We start from the raw sequence: 20,599 nt of genomic DNA, 5'->3' as shown, positions 1-20,599 counted from the left end.
GTGGAATCCGAACCATTTTGGTCGTTCCAATAATATGCACCAGTTTATATCATTTTTCCAATATATATCCGAACAATCCCTTTGGTATTCTCTGCTTGTCAGCACTATTAGGTATGTATTTAATCGACCAGCAGTCTGTTCCATGGCACTTTGAAATAAGTATAACTTGCAGCATGCTGCTATTCAATTTTTCACTACAGGCATTTCAATTTAATTAACGATTTCTCTTACTAGTCTCAAGATCTGATTGGTATAGTGGCTATTGTACTGCATTAACTACTGCATTAGTTAAAATCCTGCAAGTGCTCGCACGACTGTGTTTCATAACACAAGTCTAACTCGCACAGTTTTTATATATTCCTGTGGGTAAGTGACCTCTTAACTCTCAAGTGAAAACAGATATATAAACTTTGGTTACGGAAATGAATTCAAGAGAAAAGTCCAGTGCTATTTGATACCCCACATGACCCCCTTGCCATTTATCATATTTGACCGCGATTGAATATGGCGCCTTTCAAAATGGCGATCATGCACTGGAAGTATTCCCACATATAGAGTATAGATGCTCGAGCTTAGTTTACAATACTGAAGTCAGATCTATCAAAAGCTTTTTTTTTTCATTTTTGTGCGAAAAGGGTATTCTTGGACATTGCCTACTGGATTTCAAGATGGCGTCGGTGTAGCAGCTCAACGAAGCATTTGCACATCGAGTGACTATTACTATGTCACTTAGGAACTTGAACTGAATCTTCTCACAAATTTTCATCAAAATTCAACTCTCACGGTTTATGGACCTTCCTCGTAAGTGTGTTTCCCCGGGACATTTTTTCTCAAAGAACGACTGTGTGGCACAACGCGTTTTCGTGTTGAAGCAGGAAAACATTTGCGTATTTAATTAGCGGTTAAAATACTTTTCACGGACCCCTTGGAGATGTTTAGATCTTCGAAGAGCACTCGAATAGTCATTTCCCTGTTTGAACAAATCTTTTGTGCCACTTTTTGAACATTTTCATCTATTTTTGATGTCGAAGGACGTCTCGATCGTTACTCGTTTTCAACTGACTCCTTGCCACTTTTGAATCAAAAATGTTCACTTAAAGAAAATCCTTAAGTTTTCCCACAAAACAAGTTTTTCGACTTTTCTCTGTCATGTTAAGCATTAAACTTTCCTTTTTGAAACTATTTTTCTAAAACATCCAAAGCTTTTACTTAAACCTAAATACTAAGAAATAATAACCAGTAACAAAAACAGATATATTTTCTGAAGAAAGCAAGTAAATATGTATTTTGATTATTCTTGACAGTTTCTACGAGATCATGTCAGTGGTTTTCAATGTTTAGTCATTTTTAAGCTTTCAGGGTGTAATCAAAAGCTTGTATTTTAAATTTAGTAAAAGAAGTACATACGAGTATATATTTAGTTTTACAGTACTATTGTCGATATTAGTGCTAAATGATCTTGTACCCTTCGAAAATTTCCAATTGTGGATTTCCTATTCCTGAATATTCCCGAACTTGTCTTGTTATTATTCTTCCTAAATATGTTTGTTAAAATGCTTACCAGCTGAGTGTTTTTTTTACACCCTTTTAACGCTGCAAGATATGGTTAAAAGTTCTGTGATTATTAATACATACTTAACTATCTTAGCTTTTTCAAAACATGGAAATTAGCCTCATAATAGCTTATAAAGTACAAACAATCCCAAAAATGTAATTATGTTTCTGTTTAAAGGTATACTACGCGCTTATACTGAGAGGCAACATGCAATCAGGTGAATCTATTCTAATTCATGCTGGCAGTGGGGGAGTTGGACAAGCTGCTATATCTGTTGCTCTACACATGGGCTGCACAGTTTTCACTACTGTAGGAACCCAAGAAAAACGAGAGTTTTTAAAAAGGACGTTTCCACAGGTAAGACATACATGAATAATAAAATTATCTATATTTTAAAATGCTAGGTTTGTGTGTTTGCGGTCAAGAAAAGTTTATATATTTGCGGACATTTACATGTTTGTTACCAATTTTTTTGAAAGTGTTATCTCGGAAACCACAAGCTCTAGAAAGATGCCGTTTTCACTGGTCGATTACAAATTTTGTGAAGATTCTTCAGTTTTAATTGATTTTTTAAAAAATGGTCGTTATTTCTATATTACATTTTTAGGGATACACTGGAAGTATTGAAATTTTAAAAGTGAAGCATCGTATCCTACGAGTTATACACTCCAGCATAACACATTTGTGTATGGGGTTAGTATATCTCTCCTGCTTTTGTTTTATGGACAAATGATAATGAAAAACGAAGGATAATCATTTCTCCAGTCTGAAATGAATCTTCATTGTTTGGAGTTTTTCGCATAATGAACACCATATATCACTGGCATTATAATTAACTGTACATGTAATGTATTTGCTTATTACGTACTGCATGCAAGAAGAAAGAAAACACTAATCATACATGAATTGGAAACTCCAACTGGGAGTAGGCTCAAATCTTGCAAACGATGCGAGATATTGAAAAAATAATCGAAAAAATCTCCCCTTTATGATATCCCTTGCCGATTTTTATCAAGATGTCCTTCAGTTGTATCTGTAAAGGGACTTGTAAAAATGTTGTGAGGAATAACAAGGAGATTCATGCTCGTGAATGATGCGATGTGTAGAGAGCACAGGTTCGGCTAGTAGCCATTAATTTATCTATTTTTAAAGTTTTCAAGGTGATAAACTTGTAAGAATTGTGATGATTTTTGGTGTTTCGAGCGTGCTTTGTTTGATTTTAAATTGATTTTGCTTAAGTTTCAACAGTAACAGTTCTCATCATCATAACACTTAAAACTAACTAAAGTAATTATAAGTCAATAATCTTTAAAAAAAAAACGTTATAACGGTTAATTCTTAAAAATTGTGCTATCTGAATCAATGATCGTTATCTGAATTCACAAATATTCATTCGAGGTTAATTATAAACTAAGGCTTGTTTTTATTTTATCTATGCACTGTTATTGTATTAATAAAATCTTTGAATATATATATATATATATATATATATATATATATATATATATATATATATATATATATATATATATATATATAATATTTAAAAGAATCAATGTATCCCTGTCTAACATCCTCAAATTTCAAGAATTGACATTATGTTTTACTTCTCACTTACTAAATGATTATATATCATTGACGAAAGTACTCAAACAGTTGCATCATGCTATCAGTATAAAGTTGCGAGGCATATGTAAAAAAAAAGAGGAAAATTTTTCTCCAAAAACAATAAAATGATAGGATAAGTTTATCATGATTGATAGATAAGTACATACCTTGGCTATTTTCGACGTACATTACCATGAGCCTCCTTAAAACTTTGTTCTCAGTGGTGGAGCGCTTACCTCTGGTGCATGGGATACCTGGTTCTATCTGAAGCCAAGTAATTTGTAGTAGAGAACATAGTGTCCGCGAGTTTTCTCTGGGTACTCTTGTTTCTCCTGCATTCTCATTCCATCAATTCTTTCATCATTATTTACCTGCCTCAATCATCCATCTTCCTTAGACTAAAGAGCATAATCGTGGGTATTAAACTGAAAGATTTCATTTTAAAACTTGATTGTTGTCAATAATCGCAAGTTTTTCATACTCCTAATAAAATTAGAACAACTCCAAATGACGAAAACAAATATAATTATCAAATAATTATCAGAATGGATTCAAAATCAGGCAAAACGCGGTGAAATACCAATATCTCAGTATTACAATCACTAGCTTATCTACAGTATGTACGCAATAAATGCAGTATGTAAACATTTCTTTGAGCTCTACAAATATACTTTTAATACGAGGAGATACTCGAGCAAGATCTTTCCTGATTCAATGCATTAGCATAGCCATTCAACGTGGGAATGTGTCGGCTATTACGGGAACGTTACCCACCGGTAAAGAGCTAGAAGAGGTCTTTCTTCTGTGATTGCAGAGCAGGGAGGTTTTGAGTAAAAACAAATCACTGGTGCAACAATTTATGTAACAACCGAGCAAGGAGTATGGAGAGACAGCTCACAGTTTATATGGAAAATTACGGCAGAATGCTGTACCGTACGTCAAGACAATGAAATAACATGACCTGTTGGAGCCATTGAAAGCAGAATATTTAGTATTACCTGCCAAACAGTATGGGAACAAAGGTAAGTATGCGAGCTGTGGTTTCTTGGAAAATATCTCCGATCATGCTGAGCGGGTAGCAATTCGAGGAGTCATGTATGTTAGGAAGCTTTCTGAGGCCAGCAAAGCGAAACAAGAGGCACGTAGAACAGCCGAATAAGAAAGTAAAGAGACAGAGAAGAGTTTAAGCGTTCTTGATGTTAGTAAAATTGTAAATCATGAAAAATTTTGTAAAATGTTTCCAATATTATTGTTTTCATAGTCTGTTTCTACACATATATTGTTAAATTGTCTTGCATTGTTAAATTTGTCTACATGCTTGTGTTGAGTTCCTTTTTCTAGTATGAACAATTCTGTAATCTCTTAAATTCTAATCAAACAATAAAAATATACTTTTTATATATATCTTTCTAGTTAACAGACAGCAACATTTTAAACTCAAGAGACACTAATTTTGAGTACCAAGTATTAGCAGCTACAAACTACCAGGGTGTAAATTTGGTTCTAAATTCTTTGGCTGAGGAAAAGCTTCAAGCGTCGGTACGATGCCTAGCGAAACATGGACGATTCTTGGAAATCGGAAAATTCGATATTTTAAACAATAGTACACTAGGTAAATACAATCTGATTCTTATATTTTCTGTCTAAATTGCTTTTAAAAGATAACGTTTCAATAGTAATGTCGATTTTATGAAATAAAGACAGAGTTATGGCTCTGAACCCCAGAGCCTGTAATGTTTAACACTATTGCATCAAACTTGTATCATCGTACACATTTATACTCTTATCATTGTGTAACTTAATGAAGATAATAGGAAAACAAGTTATTTTATCTATTTTTCTATTTTAGTTCATTATTATATAAAGGGATTCGAGGGAGAACACGGTAATTGATACTGCACACTGATAAGCCTATAAGCCTTAACTTTTATCTTGTAAGTTTGTTCAGCAAGAATGGATCCTTATGTTTTTCTGTGAAATCATTAGATTATTATGCAGAAATCGAAATGCAGGCAAAAATACGTGTTTATTTAAAATGAAATGCAAAACGGTTAAACATAGCATTTTATCTCCTAAATCCTTCACATAATAAATTCATACAAATGTTCCTAGCTAAATGCAATATTCTCAAGATTTTAAATGATAGTAGTTCTAAGGGAAAAGTGAAACACAACAGTGTAGTCATCAACTGTATAACCTAAAAGAATCAATTTGGACTTTTGTTCTATCGTGTTAATTGGGTTCTATTCTAAAATTATTTGTGAAAATTTAGTAAATACATACTATTATTATTATTATTATTATTATTATTATTATTATTATTATTATTATTATTATTATTATTATTATTATTATTTTGTTAGGAATGAATTTCTTTGGAAGGGACTGCTCATTCCATGGTATTATGTTGGACGTTATAATGACAGAAACAACATCAACGAAAAAGCAGGTACATTCCCTGGTTTTAGAGGGGATTAAGTCTGGTGCTGTCAAACCTCTGAATACAACAGTCTTCCCTGCCGAACAAGCAGAAAACGCTTTCAGGTAACATCGTTAACTATTTTGCAACGTTACAAGTTCACTCTTTTATTAAGTTTTCACACTTTTGTCTACCGCAAAAGCAGCTCTTTCTGTTCTTTTATTACACAATATGAATCTACAAAGTTTTAACACCTTACAAAAGGTGTTTAAAAACAACACCGACAACGTTTGGGAGGTGATTCCTGACACCAAGATAAGACAAAACAAGTATAGACGAACATGGGTGCACAAATGCTTTCTTTCGGAGTTATAGGCTGGCGAAAACACGAAAAAATGAAATTTAAAATACCATAACTCCAAAACTATTTGACGTACCATAGTCGGGTCAAGACTTCACATAGAAACTATGTGCACTATCCAAAAATACATGTTTCAGAATCCTAAGGTACTCACGCAACACTTTTTATACAGGGAGTTTGACTACGGGCATATAATCAAAGTACTCACCAACTTCCTCTACAAAAATTGTTGCGTGAGTACCGCAGGATTCTGAAATTTGGATATTTGGATAGAGCGCATACTTGTTCCTCAGTGAAGTCTTGAACCGACTACCGTAGACCTCATAGTTCCGGAGCCATGAACCTTTAAAGCTCATTTTTTTTCTCATGTTTTCAACAGCCTATAACTCCGAAAGGAAGCATTTGTGCACCCAGGTTGGTCTATCCTATTTGTCTTATCTCAGTGTCAGGAATCACCTCCCAAACATTGTCGGTGTTGTTTTGAAACACCTTGTATATATACATAGTTCTTCGAATGTCGGAACGTATTACTTTGTATGGCGGTTTTTTCGTTTTCTTTTTCCACTTCATATAACAACAATCACTTTAACATTTTAACACAGCAAATCAAGAAATGGAATGTGTATTAACTTTTAGTGCTCGTTTGTTCTGGCCACTCTGTAACGTAATGGAGAAAACCAGTCATATCTCCTCTTCCAACAACTCCTTCAACCAATAACAACATATGAATACAACAACAGCGAGTCCAGGAAACAAACGCACGAACTTGTTGGGTAGATAACAATTAGTATTTTTTCTGTTCTTACTTATTGTTTATGTTCATCAATATCTCGGAGTCTTAAGTGCAATCATAAGCATAAATTATATATTTAAAATATCCTATAACTTACTAGTTAATATTAGCCTTACTATCTTAAATAACGTAAACTAGAAATACAAATCAGGGACAAAGCAATGTTTATTTTTAAAAAATAATAACTTTGTAACAGTTTCACCAACTAACTGAACATACTGGTTTCATCAGACACTGAAAACAAGTGGGAGTCTACTGTGTTTAACAGTATCTGATGAAGCCTATATGTTTAGTTAGTTGGTGAAACTGTTACAAAGTTATTATTTTTAAAAATAAACATTGCTTTTTTCAGTAATTTGTATTTATAGTTTAAAATATCCTTCATTATACTGTGCACATACAGTATTGTTTCGTTACATCAGTGTGGAAAAGCTTACTGTTTGGATCAAACCTCTTGACGTTTAAGGCGTGGTCTCTTTTTTAGAATATCCAATGAAAGTTACTCGAGGTTGTCTAATAGTCGATGCTTGAGATAAACATTATTTGCACTCAAAAACACTTTTGTTCATATAATGTTAGTGTATGTTTAGGAAAAATAACATTGTTTCTAAATAATTAGGGGAGAAAAGCATGATTCTATGCACAATGATTCGTTATTTTATTATAAGATTGTTTCTTCAAACACAAGTCAATCTAAACCAGTATTTATTATTTCACCTTCTTGGTTTGAAGGTTTACTTTGTTCTCGCATTTGTGTTCCACAAAAGAAACGTTTCACATTATTCTTGTTCACGAAAGGAAAGGAAATCTGACAATGTCGCTCTTAAGCGCCATTGGCTTTAGCCAAAACTCAAGAGGTTTGAGCCGAACAGTAATTTCCAAATCGTTCTATACTTTTAATCTGTGACAATTAGACTACATAAAGAACAAGAACTTAGATATTCTTTTCTTTTCTTTCTTCTAAACATTTATAGTTCTTCACGTTGGGTAAATCAGATCCAATTATAGAAGCCAAGTTTCAGAATTTGTTGCCTGGAATTCGAACAACACAAGCTCACGAGCTATCGTTATTAGGAACACCACTACTTGAAGATAGCTATGAAAGTTCTTTTGAAGACCATTTGAACAGTTTAAAAATAATAACACATAGATTAAAAGGACTGCCATCACATATAGCCTTCTTTCTCCTAAAAAATTGTCTAGGTGTCCCCAAATTAACTTACTTTTTGCGAACCACTCCCACATGGCTTCTCCCATCAAAAATTCTTCAGTTGGATAACTCCCTGAAAACATCTTTACAAACAATAATAAATCAAGTTTTAAATGAAAGTCAATGGGCTCAGGCAAGTTTACCAATACGATTCGGTGGTTTAAATATTCGAAGAGCATCCAACTGAAGAATTTTTCCTGCGTTTCTGAGCCTTCCTGCGTTTCTGTCTTCTTGCTGTGGGGTATTGTCACTAGTCTCCAACATTTTGAAAATTTCAGTTGACGAAGTGCAAATCCCTCATCTGTCAGAAACATTGGAATTATGGAAGGGCATCTATAATAATACCATTCCGGAGGCCAAGGAATCTCAAAGAAAATGGGATGAAATCCTCCTAAACGAGATAGCTGGGAAGGAGGTAATTTCACAAAATAGTTTTGACGTTGCTCGCCTAAAAGCACTTCAGAAAAAAGAGTCTGGCGCCTGGTTACAAGCTACACCTTCAAAAAACATCGGAACTTTTTTAGACGATAATATTTTCAAAATATGTGTAGCATTACGCTTGGAACTAAATGTTTGCCACCCATTCACATGTGCGTGTCAAGATCGAGTGGACGAAAAAGGTTTACATGCTTTGAGCTGCATTAGAAGTGGGGGTAGAAAAACACGTCACACGGAATTAAACCAAATAATCAAACGAGCACTCGCCAGCATCGATGTTCCTAGCATCATTGAGCCACAAGGATTGTATCGAAATGATGGTAAACGACCGGACGGAGTAACTTTAATCCCTTGGAAAAAGGGCCAGAGTCTTGTATGGGATGTAACATGTGTTGATACTTTCGCTCCTACATACGTAACACTAACCTGTGAGGAAGCAGGAAATGCAGCAGAAGTAGCCGCTAAACGTAAACATACAAAGTACTCCAGACTGAAAGAAGATCATCTTTTTGTTGCCTTTGCTACAGAAACGATGGGGTTTTTTAGCAAAGAAGCCAGTGAATTTTTGAATGAGTTAGGATCAACTTTAATTAAGAAGTCAGGCGACCCAAGAAGCAAACACTATTTAATACAACGAATAAGCCTAGCAATACAGAGAGGAAATGCAGTCAGCATTTTAAAATCCTTCCCATCAGTGCAAGAGCTGGATGAAATTTTTTACTTAAAATAAGTAGTATAAACATGGTGATGGACAGCGATTTGTTTTTATAAGTTTATTTAGTAAATCCGTTCTATTTCCCTTTATATTTCTTCGCTGGCATTATATTCTTATTTCAATTTTTTATCACTAATTCCGAAAAGATTTGCCTAAGATATTGAACTTAGACGGACTTCTTTCTTTTTTTAAATATATATATATATATATATATATATATATATATATATATATATATATATATATATATATATATAGTGCTAAACTATGGTCTCCAGTTCCTGTTCTGTGTTCTGGTAACATTGAATGTGTTTGTCGTTGTCGAAAATGGAGTGCTAGGTGTAGAAGTGTGTGATGAAATAGATTTTTTTACGTCATTAAAAAAATTATAGGTTATAATTATTGAAGTAGCATTAATATGGAGACTAACAGAAAGTAGAAAAAGTACAAGATATATTCTATACAATCACCTGGTATCACTTTAATTACAATAATATTAGCCATAACTTCAATAAGTAAAAATGTGTTTGAGTTCCTTCACCTACGTGGGACGTCATTAAGTTGCAGGGAGGATATTATTGATAACATCTTTCAGAGCAAGATCCGTGATTTAATTAAAATTCGAGACTACCTTCCAAATCAGAAGTTGGTCAAGAAGGGGTCAAAATAGTCCAGTGAAACGTTCTAAATGTAATGCTGTCGAAGATGTGTGTTCTTGTTATATGATCTGATATATATAAAATGTATTTTACAATACTATTTTTCAAGCTACTTTGGAAGCCTTTAAAGCTAGCTAGTGCTGGTGTAATAACTAAGCTATTCTTATTATTATTAATATTTGTCAGATTCATGGCTTCAGGAAAGCATATTGGAAAAGTAATACTGCAGATACGAGATGAGGAACCAATTAAGATTTGTCCTGCAATTCCAACAACTGTCAACGCTGTGCCAAAGTTCTTCTGTGATCCTGCTCAAACACACATTATTATTGGTAGGTTTCTCAAATTAAATTTCAATGTGAATAGAATTTTTAATTTTTAGAAACCATGTAAACATGACTTCCTAATTTGCAAAGCTTTTACTCTAAATTTAGACAACTTCAGAAAACCAACATTTAGGTATCTTACACCACAGAGAAGAAAATAAATGAATTTTAAAAAGTAAAGAAATGAAATAGTTTGATAGATTGTAGCCGTAGTGGAATCCCATTTCGCCTAACGGCTTACCAGATGCTGATTTCTCGAAGATAAGAGTTTCCACCATTTTAGGCGAGATGGGAATTCGCATCTCTCCTGATCCTATCTTGCCTAAAATTAGGTATATTAAATTTTATAAATTAGTAATATTTTAGTAAAAGAAGTTAGTTAATTTCTAAAAAGAAAACCTAAAAAAAACAAAGATCTACAGACAAGAGTGAAAGTAATAAATATAGAAAATGAAAACAGGAAGACACACAGATGAAAAAGTACATTGAAAACAATAGAAACTGTCAAAATAAACAATGGGCACTCGAAGGATCCCTAGTCATTCTAGTGATTCAGGTCTGTTTGGACACTGGTCACTTTAGTCTTGCCTCAGTGGCATCGATAGGATAGGATAGGATACCCTGGAAGTAAAAAAATGGTATTCAGAAGTCGAGGATCAATGTTCATAATCTAGTAAGTGTAAACCTTTTGTTGTTACGTTAAAACATGAAACAAAAAGTTTAATAATACGGAGGTTTTCCGTAGACAGTCTCATATACCTTAATTAATTTTAGCTTCCATAAAGTTCCGGTTAATCTTCTATCATTTATGTAAAAACTAATATCTATTCAGAATGTATAACCTTTAGTCATTTCTTTATACTAGTTAGATTAAAGATGCTTAAAAATCACAAAAATATCTCTATACTAGCGATAAAACTGAATTGTAAATGTTCTCATTAAAGATCAATCAAAAACATGATCCTTATCATTTCTTATTTCCTTATCATTTACTATTTCACACCTAGAGTACAATCTATTTCATGTATTCATTTAAGCAACAAACGGTACAAATTTTAAAGTAACGAAACACTGCAAAACTGTGAAATCATAAACACATTTACTAAATAAAGTTACACTATTTATTAGTCTGAATTAGAGATCGTAATTACGATAATCAATAACCTAATTGCATTATTGGTGGTTTCTGTTAGCTACACTAGCAATATGAAAGACTGATTTCTAAAATATAATTTTTTTTGGTGTTGTTTTCGACATTATCGTATTTTGGTTTTCATTTTACAGTATATTTCCTTATTTTTGGAGAAAGATCTAAAAGTCGAAAAACACTATAAAATCTCACGAACGCCTTAAAATTTGACATCTAATCATATTCCAATATCAATGGTTGAATGGAAAATTAGACGACTGACGACGAACAGGCACACACATACACCAAAAAATAACATTTTCAGCCATGGAACATGAAAATCAGTTGCAATACCGAATTCGATTTTGTTCGCTATCATTTCTCCTAATTCCATTTAGAAAAACAAGTCATAATTTTGCAATACTTTGCAAACTAATCAATCTTCGGATATGCTTTCCCCCCGATCTCAGTTGTGCTGTTAGTGTAATAGAGTTTTCCAAAATTTGAAAGTTCGTGGTACTGTAACGCCTTTAGTTGACCAATTTGAATACTAAATGAAGACTAAAGCGGAAAATGGAGGCAAGTCAGTTTTTCTAACTTCACACAATTGCCCTGTTTTCTGCAGATTTACCTACTTCTTCCCCTGTAGGCGAAATTTTTAGCATTAAAGTTCTTAGTGACTAACCTTCTTCTTACTGTGGAATTTAGTCCATGCAAAGGTACAACTTTCAGGCTACATAATTCTGCTGTTAACTCATTTCTGACCATTTCTTGACTTACTTCCTTTTCTCCCCTGTGATCTTCACAATGTACTGTATTGTAAGGTTTCTTTTAACATGTAGATTTGAAGTATGTAAAAAAACTGACTTAGAGTCGTTTAAAAAAATATATATGTTGGGTTGCCAATTGTTTATCATTTGGTGTTGCAGTGCATGTAATACGTTTTCACTTTGTTAATATTTTATTTATGCACATTTTAAAGCGTTTTATGTGTATTAGTCGAGAAGTTACACAGCTGACTCTAGTTAAAAGCTCACTTTATATATATATATATATATATATATATATATATATATATATATATATATATATATATATAATAAAAATGACCAAAAAAAAGGTTCTAATTTGCAAATCTTTAGTAACTCTTTTAACATATCTACTTTCTGGCCTAAGAGTAATGACAATTGAAATTCCAGTGAAAATCAAACTGTAGTAGATGCACATGACAGGACTTTTTAGAAATATTTTTATCTGTATTTTTCACAGAATTTACTAACATAGTTGCAATTAGTAGCAACCTTGCAATCTGATCTAACTGCAAATGTATTTTGTCAGGTGGCTTGGGAGGTTTTGGTCTAGAATTAGCAGACTGGCTGACGACAAGAAACGCCAGAAACATAGTTCTGACTTCTAGAACAGGTGTAAGGAATGGCTACCAAGCATATGCTATTCAACGACTGCGTAAAGCTGGTGTCAATGTTATCATATCAACAGATGATGTTACAACTTTGGAAGGAGCAACAACGTTGATAACAGAAAGTAATCGACATGGAACTGTTGGATCTATATTTAACTTGGCAGCGGTAAGTAATCTCTTTTCAATAGTCGCATAGGTTTAAGAAATACCAGAAAGCCCGGCATCCCCTGCTCAGAAGAAAAAAATACTTTATTTGAATGTACAGAGTCGGCCCTATGCAATTTACCGCCCCCGTGCAATAGCATCATTTAACACACCTCATTCCCTAGAAAGAACACATCTTAAAAGGTATGATTCTAAGTACGTTACATCTCACAATGCCCGTAGTGTTAATGAAAATGTAAGATTCGCCGAATAATAATAATAATAATAATAATAATAATAATAATAATAATAATAATAATAATAATAATAATAATAATAATAATAATAATAATACTCTCTTATGAAACGTTGTTGCATTGATGAGAATATGTAAAGTTACTGTGCGTTTGTCAGGAATTACACTAGGTTTCAATTATAAACACAGTATATTACCATATTAAAGTACCCCTTCAAGTTCTGGCCGATGTAACCAATTGATTATTGAAAATCCGATACCATATTCAATTGAAATCATGCCAAGTTCTTATCGAGTTTCAGTCATTGTAGAACTAAAAGAAGTTTTAGGTTTGAGAATCAATGTTCGCTACCTGCTAGTTTAACAAACACCAACAGCAATAATGTAACATGCAAATAGGCTGGTCAAATGAATATATTTAGCTATAATCATCATGAAGTCAGGTTTCAATAAGAAATATTTTTAATAATATACTTTTAAAAATTTTCAATTTTGCATACTTTAAGTTAGTATTTTAGATCCGTGTAAATGCACGTGTTGCACATACTGTAGAACCGGCCTTGTATATGTAAATTATATCTGCGTGCGCTTACGATAACTATCATAAGTAGTTTATATTTGCAAGGAAGGATGACCGGAAATAAATAAAATGAAGCCTACAATTTAGCATTCTATAGTCTTTTATAAGTATTTACATAGCAGAGAAATGAAACACAACGTAAGTCAAATTATTGTTATAATATTTCATAAACCGTTCTTTCTACTTTTCTACTTAGGTTCTAAATGATTCGATACTGGAAAACCAAACTGAGGAGAAATTTAGAACGGCGCTCTTTCCAAAGGCTACAGCTACCATAAATCTCGATGTGGTTTCAAGGAAACTTTGTCCGAAGTTACAAAATTTCGTAGTATTCTCTAGCGTCAGTTGTGGTCGTGGAAACGCTGGCCAAAGTAACTATGGAATGGCGAACTCTGTGATGGAAAGAATCTGTGAACAGCGTCGACAGGAAGGACTTCCAGGTCTTGCCATTCAGTGGGGTGCTGTAGGAGATGTAGGGTTGGTCGCTGAAATGCAGGGAGAAAAAGAAATTGCAATCGGAGGAACTTTACCTCAACGTATCTCCTCGTGCCTTCAAGTTCTCGACAGGTTTCTTAAACTGCCCTATCCGGTTGTTTCTAGTATGATTGTTTCAGAGAAAGTTGCATCTACTAAGACAATAGATAATAGTGTAATTCATGCTGTATCATCCACTATAGGTAAGTTGTTTTAGATTCTTAGTTTAATTTATTGTTCTTGAAACGTATGAAGATAAAAATGGACAAACAAATGTAAATTCTACTGGAAATGAAAAATAAAATCATTCAGTTTAACGTCCCAGGTTATGCCTGTTAGGCCAAGGGAGACGGATAATTTAGGCAAGTAAATGATGATGAAAGAATTGGCGGAATGAGAAAGTGGAAGAAACGGGAGTACCCCTAGAAAACCCATGTACACGATGTTATCCACACAAATTCTACTGAACGTTGGAATTAATAGATGATGTATATTTAATTTTCGCATAAATTTAATAGCAAATTTTTATATTTTTACTATTATATTTAGTTTTTTTTAAATATATTCGTGATACCAGACACTAACTTTTCCTACTAAGTATGCCATTCTTTTCCGAGGCATAAGTGACCAAAAAGAATAAACTTGTATTTTCGTATATAAGGAAGAGAGATAAGTCTTACAATATTCTGGTACACAACACACCTGTATTTATTCCAGTACAATGAACAGAGGTTAGCATTCAAAGCGCAAATCCTCATGTTGGACTGTCTGCAGTCACCCTCTTGCCAAATTCTCATACCATGTCGGTACTATTTCTTGTCCTCAAAGAAAAAGGAGGCAGTCGCTGCTGTTTCCACCTTCTTCCGGTGGCGGACTTCAGGAAGTGCGACATGGACTGAAACAGGTACTAATCCGAAGGAAGAAGGTCACAAAAAAATGCAGGATGTGGCATCAGTCCGGTGCCATTGAGTTTCTGCATTTTTATTGCGTTTTTCGAGCCAAGTTTAGTTTTGTGGTATCTTGTTACATTAGGGCGAGTTTTGGGTTCACCAATGTAAGATATTTTTGGCATAGTGTAGAATACATCTGCTCCAACTGTTCGGAACAAAGGTCGGCATTGATGGTAAGACGATTAGGAATGAACTCGAAGTGGATATTACCTTATCATAGTTCTGCCAAGCACAGAGCATAAATTTATGCTAGAACTGGTCCTGTTTGATGACCGGTTTTAGAAATTGGCTCTTACTCAACCACTGTTTTTGCACATTTGGATTTCGGAAAACTTTTCGTCGCATGTGACAATCCGTTTTAGGGAATGCACATCATGTGGACTTTATAGTAGTTTTCGGCATACATCAATTCTCCTCCGGCTTTGAACGGGAGTAAACTCATGTGGCACCTCTTGATGGTTTTCCCGAATTCGTGTAGGTGACGTAGTACAGCGGGCTGGGACATGCCGACTTGATCTGACAATTGAAGTGTGCTGGTGGATGGATTTTCCTGAATGGCGTGTCGTATGACCTCAGAATCTGTTACCCTGAGGCGGCCAGACCTTGGCTGATCTTCAACATTCTTGTAACCCGCATAAAATTATTGGAATCAATGACTTGCAGTAGGGTGGATCACTGTATCTTCTCCCTTTAGCATGACGAATGTTTTGGGTTGTTGCCGCAGCATTATGTCCGAGCTTGATTTCATAGAGTAACAGTCCAAGTATCAGACGTTCTTGAGCACTCATCGTCACTGCCACTAAAAACTGACAGAAGATCCTGATAAAGTGGTGGCTTCTGTGTTAAATACCAGAGCCCTGCACGGGCCGGGCGCGCCCGGTTCTGACCGGACACTAATGCTATAGGGCCGAACTGGGCACATGTATTTCCGGCCCTATGTATTTCCGGCTCGGCCCGGACACTCTGACAGACGGATCGGAAACTAATGTTAGCCTATGCTAATCGTAATGTGTTTGGGAAACTGACTCTTTATTCAAGACTGCAAAGTACTGTAATACTACTAATATCCTTGCTACATTTTGATCTTGTATTACGGTCGATCACAGCATATACATTTACCTGTGTATTGGTTTGTGAAAATATTGTAAGACTTAGGTTATAACTCATCGTTGTGTTAACTAATAGGTGGAGTAATTAAGTTTGTTTCATTTGCGATATATAAATTGTATGCGATGTATTAGTGAAAACCTCATATCATATTTTTAATATAATAATTTCTATTAGTAATAATACAGATGTTCTTTGTCAAATGAAAGTCCTTCAAAGCAAAAAAATCAAGTAATAGTTAAACCCTTAATTTCTTCTTTTTCAAAAAACAGCAGAGATGTGATGAGTTAAATTGCAAGATCTGTAAAATTGCAGAACATCGTATTTGTTATAAAGTGCATTTACTGTTTAAAGCAGATTATTGTCAAGAATTTTAAAAACGAAATAATATATTACGTACGCTTGACGCTAGCAATGTACTGAAATCATGCTCAGTTTCTGTATAGTTCTAAGGAACAAAGTGTTATTACAATATTTAATCTTATTTCTATTCACTCGTTATTTTCAACTTATTATTGTTATTTCTTTCTATTACAGGAATAAAAGATGTAAAGAAAGTTAGTCCTGAAGTGCCACTCCCAGAGCTTGGAATGGATTCTTTGCTTAGTGTAGAGATAAAACAGTTACTGGAAAGAGACTTTGAAATACTGTTGACGCCTGAAGAAATGAAAACACTTACGTTCTCTAAATTAGCTGAACTACAAAATGCTACATCATCTCTTTCTTCGTGAGAAGAAGAGAAAGTGTAATTAATAATTTACTGTAAGCCTTCAATAAATTGAAGTTCGCATTTTTTGTTCAACACATAACCAATAAAGGAATTTAAGTATCCATCAACTGCACTCTCATACTTTGATTGGACAGCAATTTCAACCATATTGCTGTAACCTTCAGGTTCTTATTAGATGCTAACTATTGTAGATATACTTCACTTATTTGCTATATATATTACAATCTTATACTCAGTAAAATAATCTTGTACTCAGTATATACAGGTAATCTTGTATTCAGGATAGTGCCTTCCAGTTTCATAAAGTTGTTAGAAACAAATGAAGACTCCGAATAAACTACTTTAATAAGAAATATTATGCTATGTTAATGCAAATCTAATACGATTCATCGTCATATCATTCCACTATAGTTTTTTTTTTTTCTAAAATATTAGCATTACGACGAAGGATCCAGTGTTCAAGTTAGACAAATTCTTCATGCGACAGACAATTCGTCGCATTCTACATGATGTCTTCTCTTGACTGATATCTGGTTCTTTTCAGAGAAAGTTTATGGAAGAAACTTATGGAAAAGCCAGAAATCACATGGAGCCATTCCGGGACAATAGGCAGACTGACGAAGCATATGTTTGCTGTTTGGCTTGAAAATGTGAACAATGGGCGATCTGCCACTCATTTTGATGCATATTGCTTCGTTCCCGAAGGGCTGTCGACTTTTGCGGATCCTTTCCACTTGGAATTATCGAAACTTCACATAAAATTTAATGCAGTAACGATATTCAAGTTTTCAGTCACTTAGAAAAAAAAACGGAATTCCGACGCCGTTCATTTACACCTCTTCACTCATCAGTGGTAGGGGTGTTCGAAATTGAGATTTCAATTCCGGAATTCGGAATGTCGATAATTCCGGAATTTTTCGGAATTCCGTTTTTCGGAATCTCGGAATTTCGGAATTTTCGGAATCTCGGAATTCCGGAATTTCGAAATTCCGAGATCCCGGAATTCCGAAAATTCCGGAATTCCGATCTTCAAAAATTTCCGATGGAGTTTAAAAATTCCGGAATTCCGACCTCCCGAAATTTAGTATCGTGTTCTGGATTCCGGAATTCCGATCTTCCAAAATTTCAGATCTTGTTTCGAGATTCCGGAATTCCGATCTTCCGAAATTTCGGATCGTGTTCCAAGATTCCGGAATTCCGAACTTCCGATATTTGCGATGAAGTTCCGGAATTCCGATTTTCCGACATCAAATCTATTAGAGGCTTTATATTTTAGTATAGATATGTCGGAAATACCAACTGAAAATGTTCGTTGTGTAACAACAGTAGTGCCAATATTGTAAAGGCCATTGTTGACTTGAGTGATTTCCAACATTTGAGCTGTTTCGGTCATACTTTAAATATTGGAGTGAACAAAGCCCTTGAGCTACATCCAGTCAATGAAGTTATTAGGTAACTTCGTAAACTTAGACAAATTACGAGTCACAGCAGCAAAATGAGACGTGCGCTGCAAGAAGAGCAAGATGCATTAGGCCTCCCGCGCAAAGTACTTCCGTCATGCACACCAATAAGGTGGTGGTCTACTCTTCCTTTGATACAGGTAGCTTTAACAAATCAAGAAGCAATAGCAAAATTTCTGTCCCGAACAAAACATAAAAACCTTATCCTTCAGAACAAAGAAATAGAATTATTAAATATGATGATGACCCTATTATCGCCCTTACAAATGCTTTGTGACAGTATGTCAGCTGAAACATCGGTTACAGCGTCGGGCATATGGCCATTATATGAACAAATCTTAAAAGATTTTCAAATCGAAGAATCTCAACAGATAGAAGATACATCACAACAAGACGAAGCAAGTACACAGGAAACACATTTTTCGCTCACTCAAAGAAATTGAAAGAAGCATGAAAATGGAAATTTTATCTCCGTTGCAATCCCGATACGAGGAGGATGAAGAAAGCAGAATACTGTTGAAAATGTGTACATTCTTAGATCCCAGGTTTAAAGATCATTTGGGTGAAGATACTGAGATAATAAAAGGTAGAGTACTGAATGAGTTGAGATTTATTCCAGCAGGAAGTCCTAAAAAAGATGATCGAGGGAATGTTGGTTCTAAAGGATTCGACAGTTACCTAAAACGAAGGAAATTTGGTGACAGGAACGATAAAGAAGACAGTCAAATAGAAGAATTAAACCGATACCTAAGTCTTGGGGATGCAGATTTGGAGGAAGAGAAACTTGTTTGGTGGAATAGCTATTCCCACCATCTTCCAAGATTAACAAAATTAGCGAGAAAATATTTGTGTATTCCTGCTACGAGCGTGCCAAGTGAGAGAGTTTTCAATTGTGGTGGCAATGTAGTGACAGATTATAGAGCATCTCTTACCGCTGAGCATGCTGAACAGTTAATATTTCTGTCCATGAACAAAGCTATTGTCCCAAAATAATTCTAAAATGCTATTTAATATAAGCTAAATGTTCTCATTGTTTTACATTATTGACTTAGTATAACAGGGGATTCATAAATCAACACCTGACTTTTAAAGGTGCGATAAATTTAACTCTTTTAGGATTTCCCCTTTCTCAGGTAAATTTTATACTTTATACTTTATTTTATACTTTTACAGCTACTGCTTCCTTACTATTTATCGTAGGATCATGGTTCATACCTCGTTTTCTGTTTTAGGATAAAGCATACTTTCCAACGGTACCACTCGATTGTGCGTATTATACACCGGAAACGGAAAAAGCGGGAGGCTTTTCGAAAAAAATCGAAATTTTTGCGCCCCTCTGGCCCAAGCCTGGGTTCATGTAGGGATCTGAATTATTATTTTATAAAATACGTTGTTGTGTTCATAATACGTGTGCAAAATTTCAATCTTGTATCTTGAAAACTAAGGTCAGGAGAAATTTTTGAAAGTCTGAAGGTAATCCATTCTTTTCGTGTATATATATATATATATATATATATATATATATATATATATATATATATATATATATATATATATACTGTACTTCAAAAATATACTGTTTATTACTACTTGACCTAGAGTCATGGTTCAAACGCCATAATGAGCCCTTTCCAACGGTACCACTCACATGTTCGTATCATACACCTGAACCGTAAAATTCGGGAAAAACCCGCATTTTTTTAAAAAAAAATCCAGCCAAAACACTTTGCCCCTCGGATCCGGGTCTGCGTTTATGTAGAGATCTGAAGCTTTTTTCTTATGTATATACATAATACGTGTGCAAAAGTTCAATCTTGTATCTTGAAAACAAAGGGCGGAAAAAATTGTTGAAAGTCTGAATTTAGGCCCTATATAGGCCTATATTTACACACACACACACACACACATATATATATATATATATATATATATATATATATATATATATATATATATATATATATATATATATATATATATATATATATATATATATCGAGCCCTTTCCAACGGTACGATTTACATGTCCGTATCATACACCTGAACCGGAAAAATAGGGGAAAACCGGAAATTTTTCATTAAAAAATCGCCCTCTCGGAACACTTGCTTCCCTCGGCCCCAGGCCCGGTTTCACGTAGGGATCTCAAAAAATATATATATTCAGAAGAAATTTGCAGAGGTACACATAATTCATATGTAAAGTTTCAATCTGATATCTTGAAAAATAAAGACGTGATTTTTTTTTAACTTGCCTTAAGAAAAAAG

The 20,599-nt window shown here is 34.2% G+C and overlaps 1 protein-coding gene across 1 annotated transcript in view; it reads left to right on the top strand.

The window, feature by feature from the left end:
* The window catches only part of LOC145679016 (fatty acid synthase-like), a 126,066-nt gene extending 109,025 nt beyond the window's left edge, over window positions 1–17,041 (top strand). Inside the window, exons 24-30 of the mRNA XM_081749617.1 lie at window positions 1,733–1,912; window positions 4,577–4,775; window positions 5,527–5,707; window positions 9,945–10,090; window positions 12,552–12,799; window positions 13,810–14,290; window positions 16,682–17,041. Of these exons, the coding sequence (XP_081605743.1) occupies window positions 1,733–1,912; window positions 4,577–4,775; window positions 5,527–5,707; window positions 9,945–10,090; window positions 12,552–12,799; window positions 13,810–14,290; window positions 16,682–16,875 (1,629 nt within the window). The 3' untranslated portion in view covers window positions 16,876–17,041. The remainder of the gene's footprint in view (window positions 1–1,732; window positions 1,913–4,576; window positions 4,776–5,526; window positions 5,708–9,944; window positions 10,091–12,551; window positions 12,800–13,809; window positions 14,291–16,681) is intronic.
* Window positions 17,042–20,599: the final 3,558 nt, after the last annotated feature.

This window comes from Thermobia domestica, chromosome 2, assembly GCF_964235325.1.
Source record: "Thermobia domestica chromosome 2, izTheDome1.hap1.1, whole genome shotgun sequence".
NCBI lineage: Eukaryota > Metazoa > Arthropoda > Insecta > Zygentoma > Lepismatidae > Thermobia > Thermobia domestica.
Note: the sequence above shows the minus strand (reverse complement) of the source record. Positions and strands in the feature narration are given on the sequence as shown.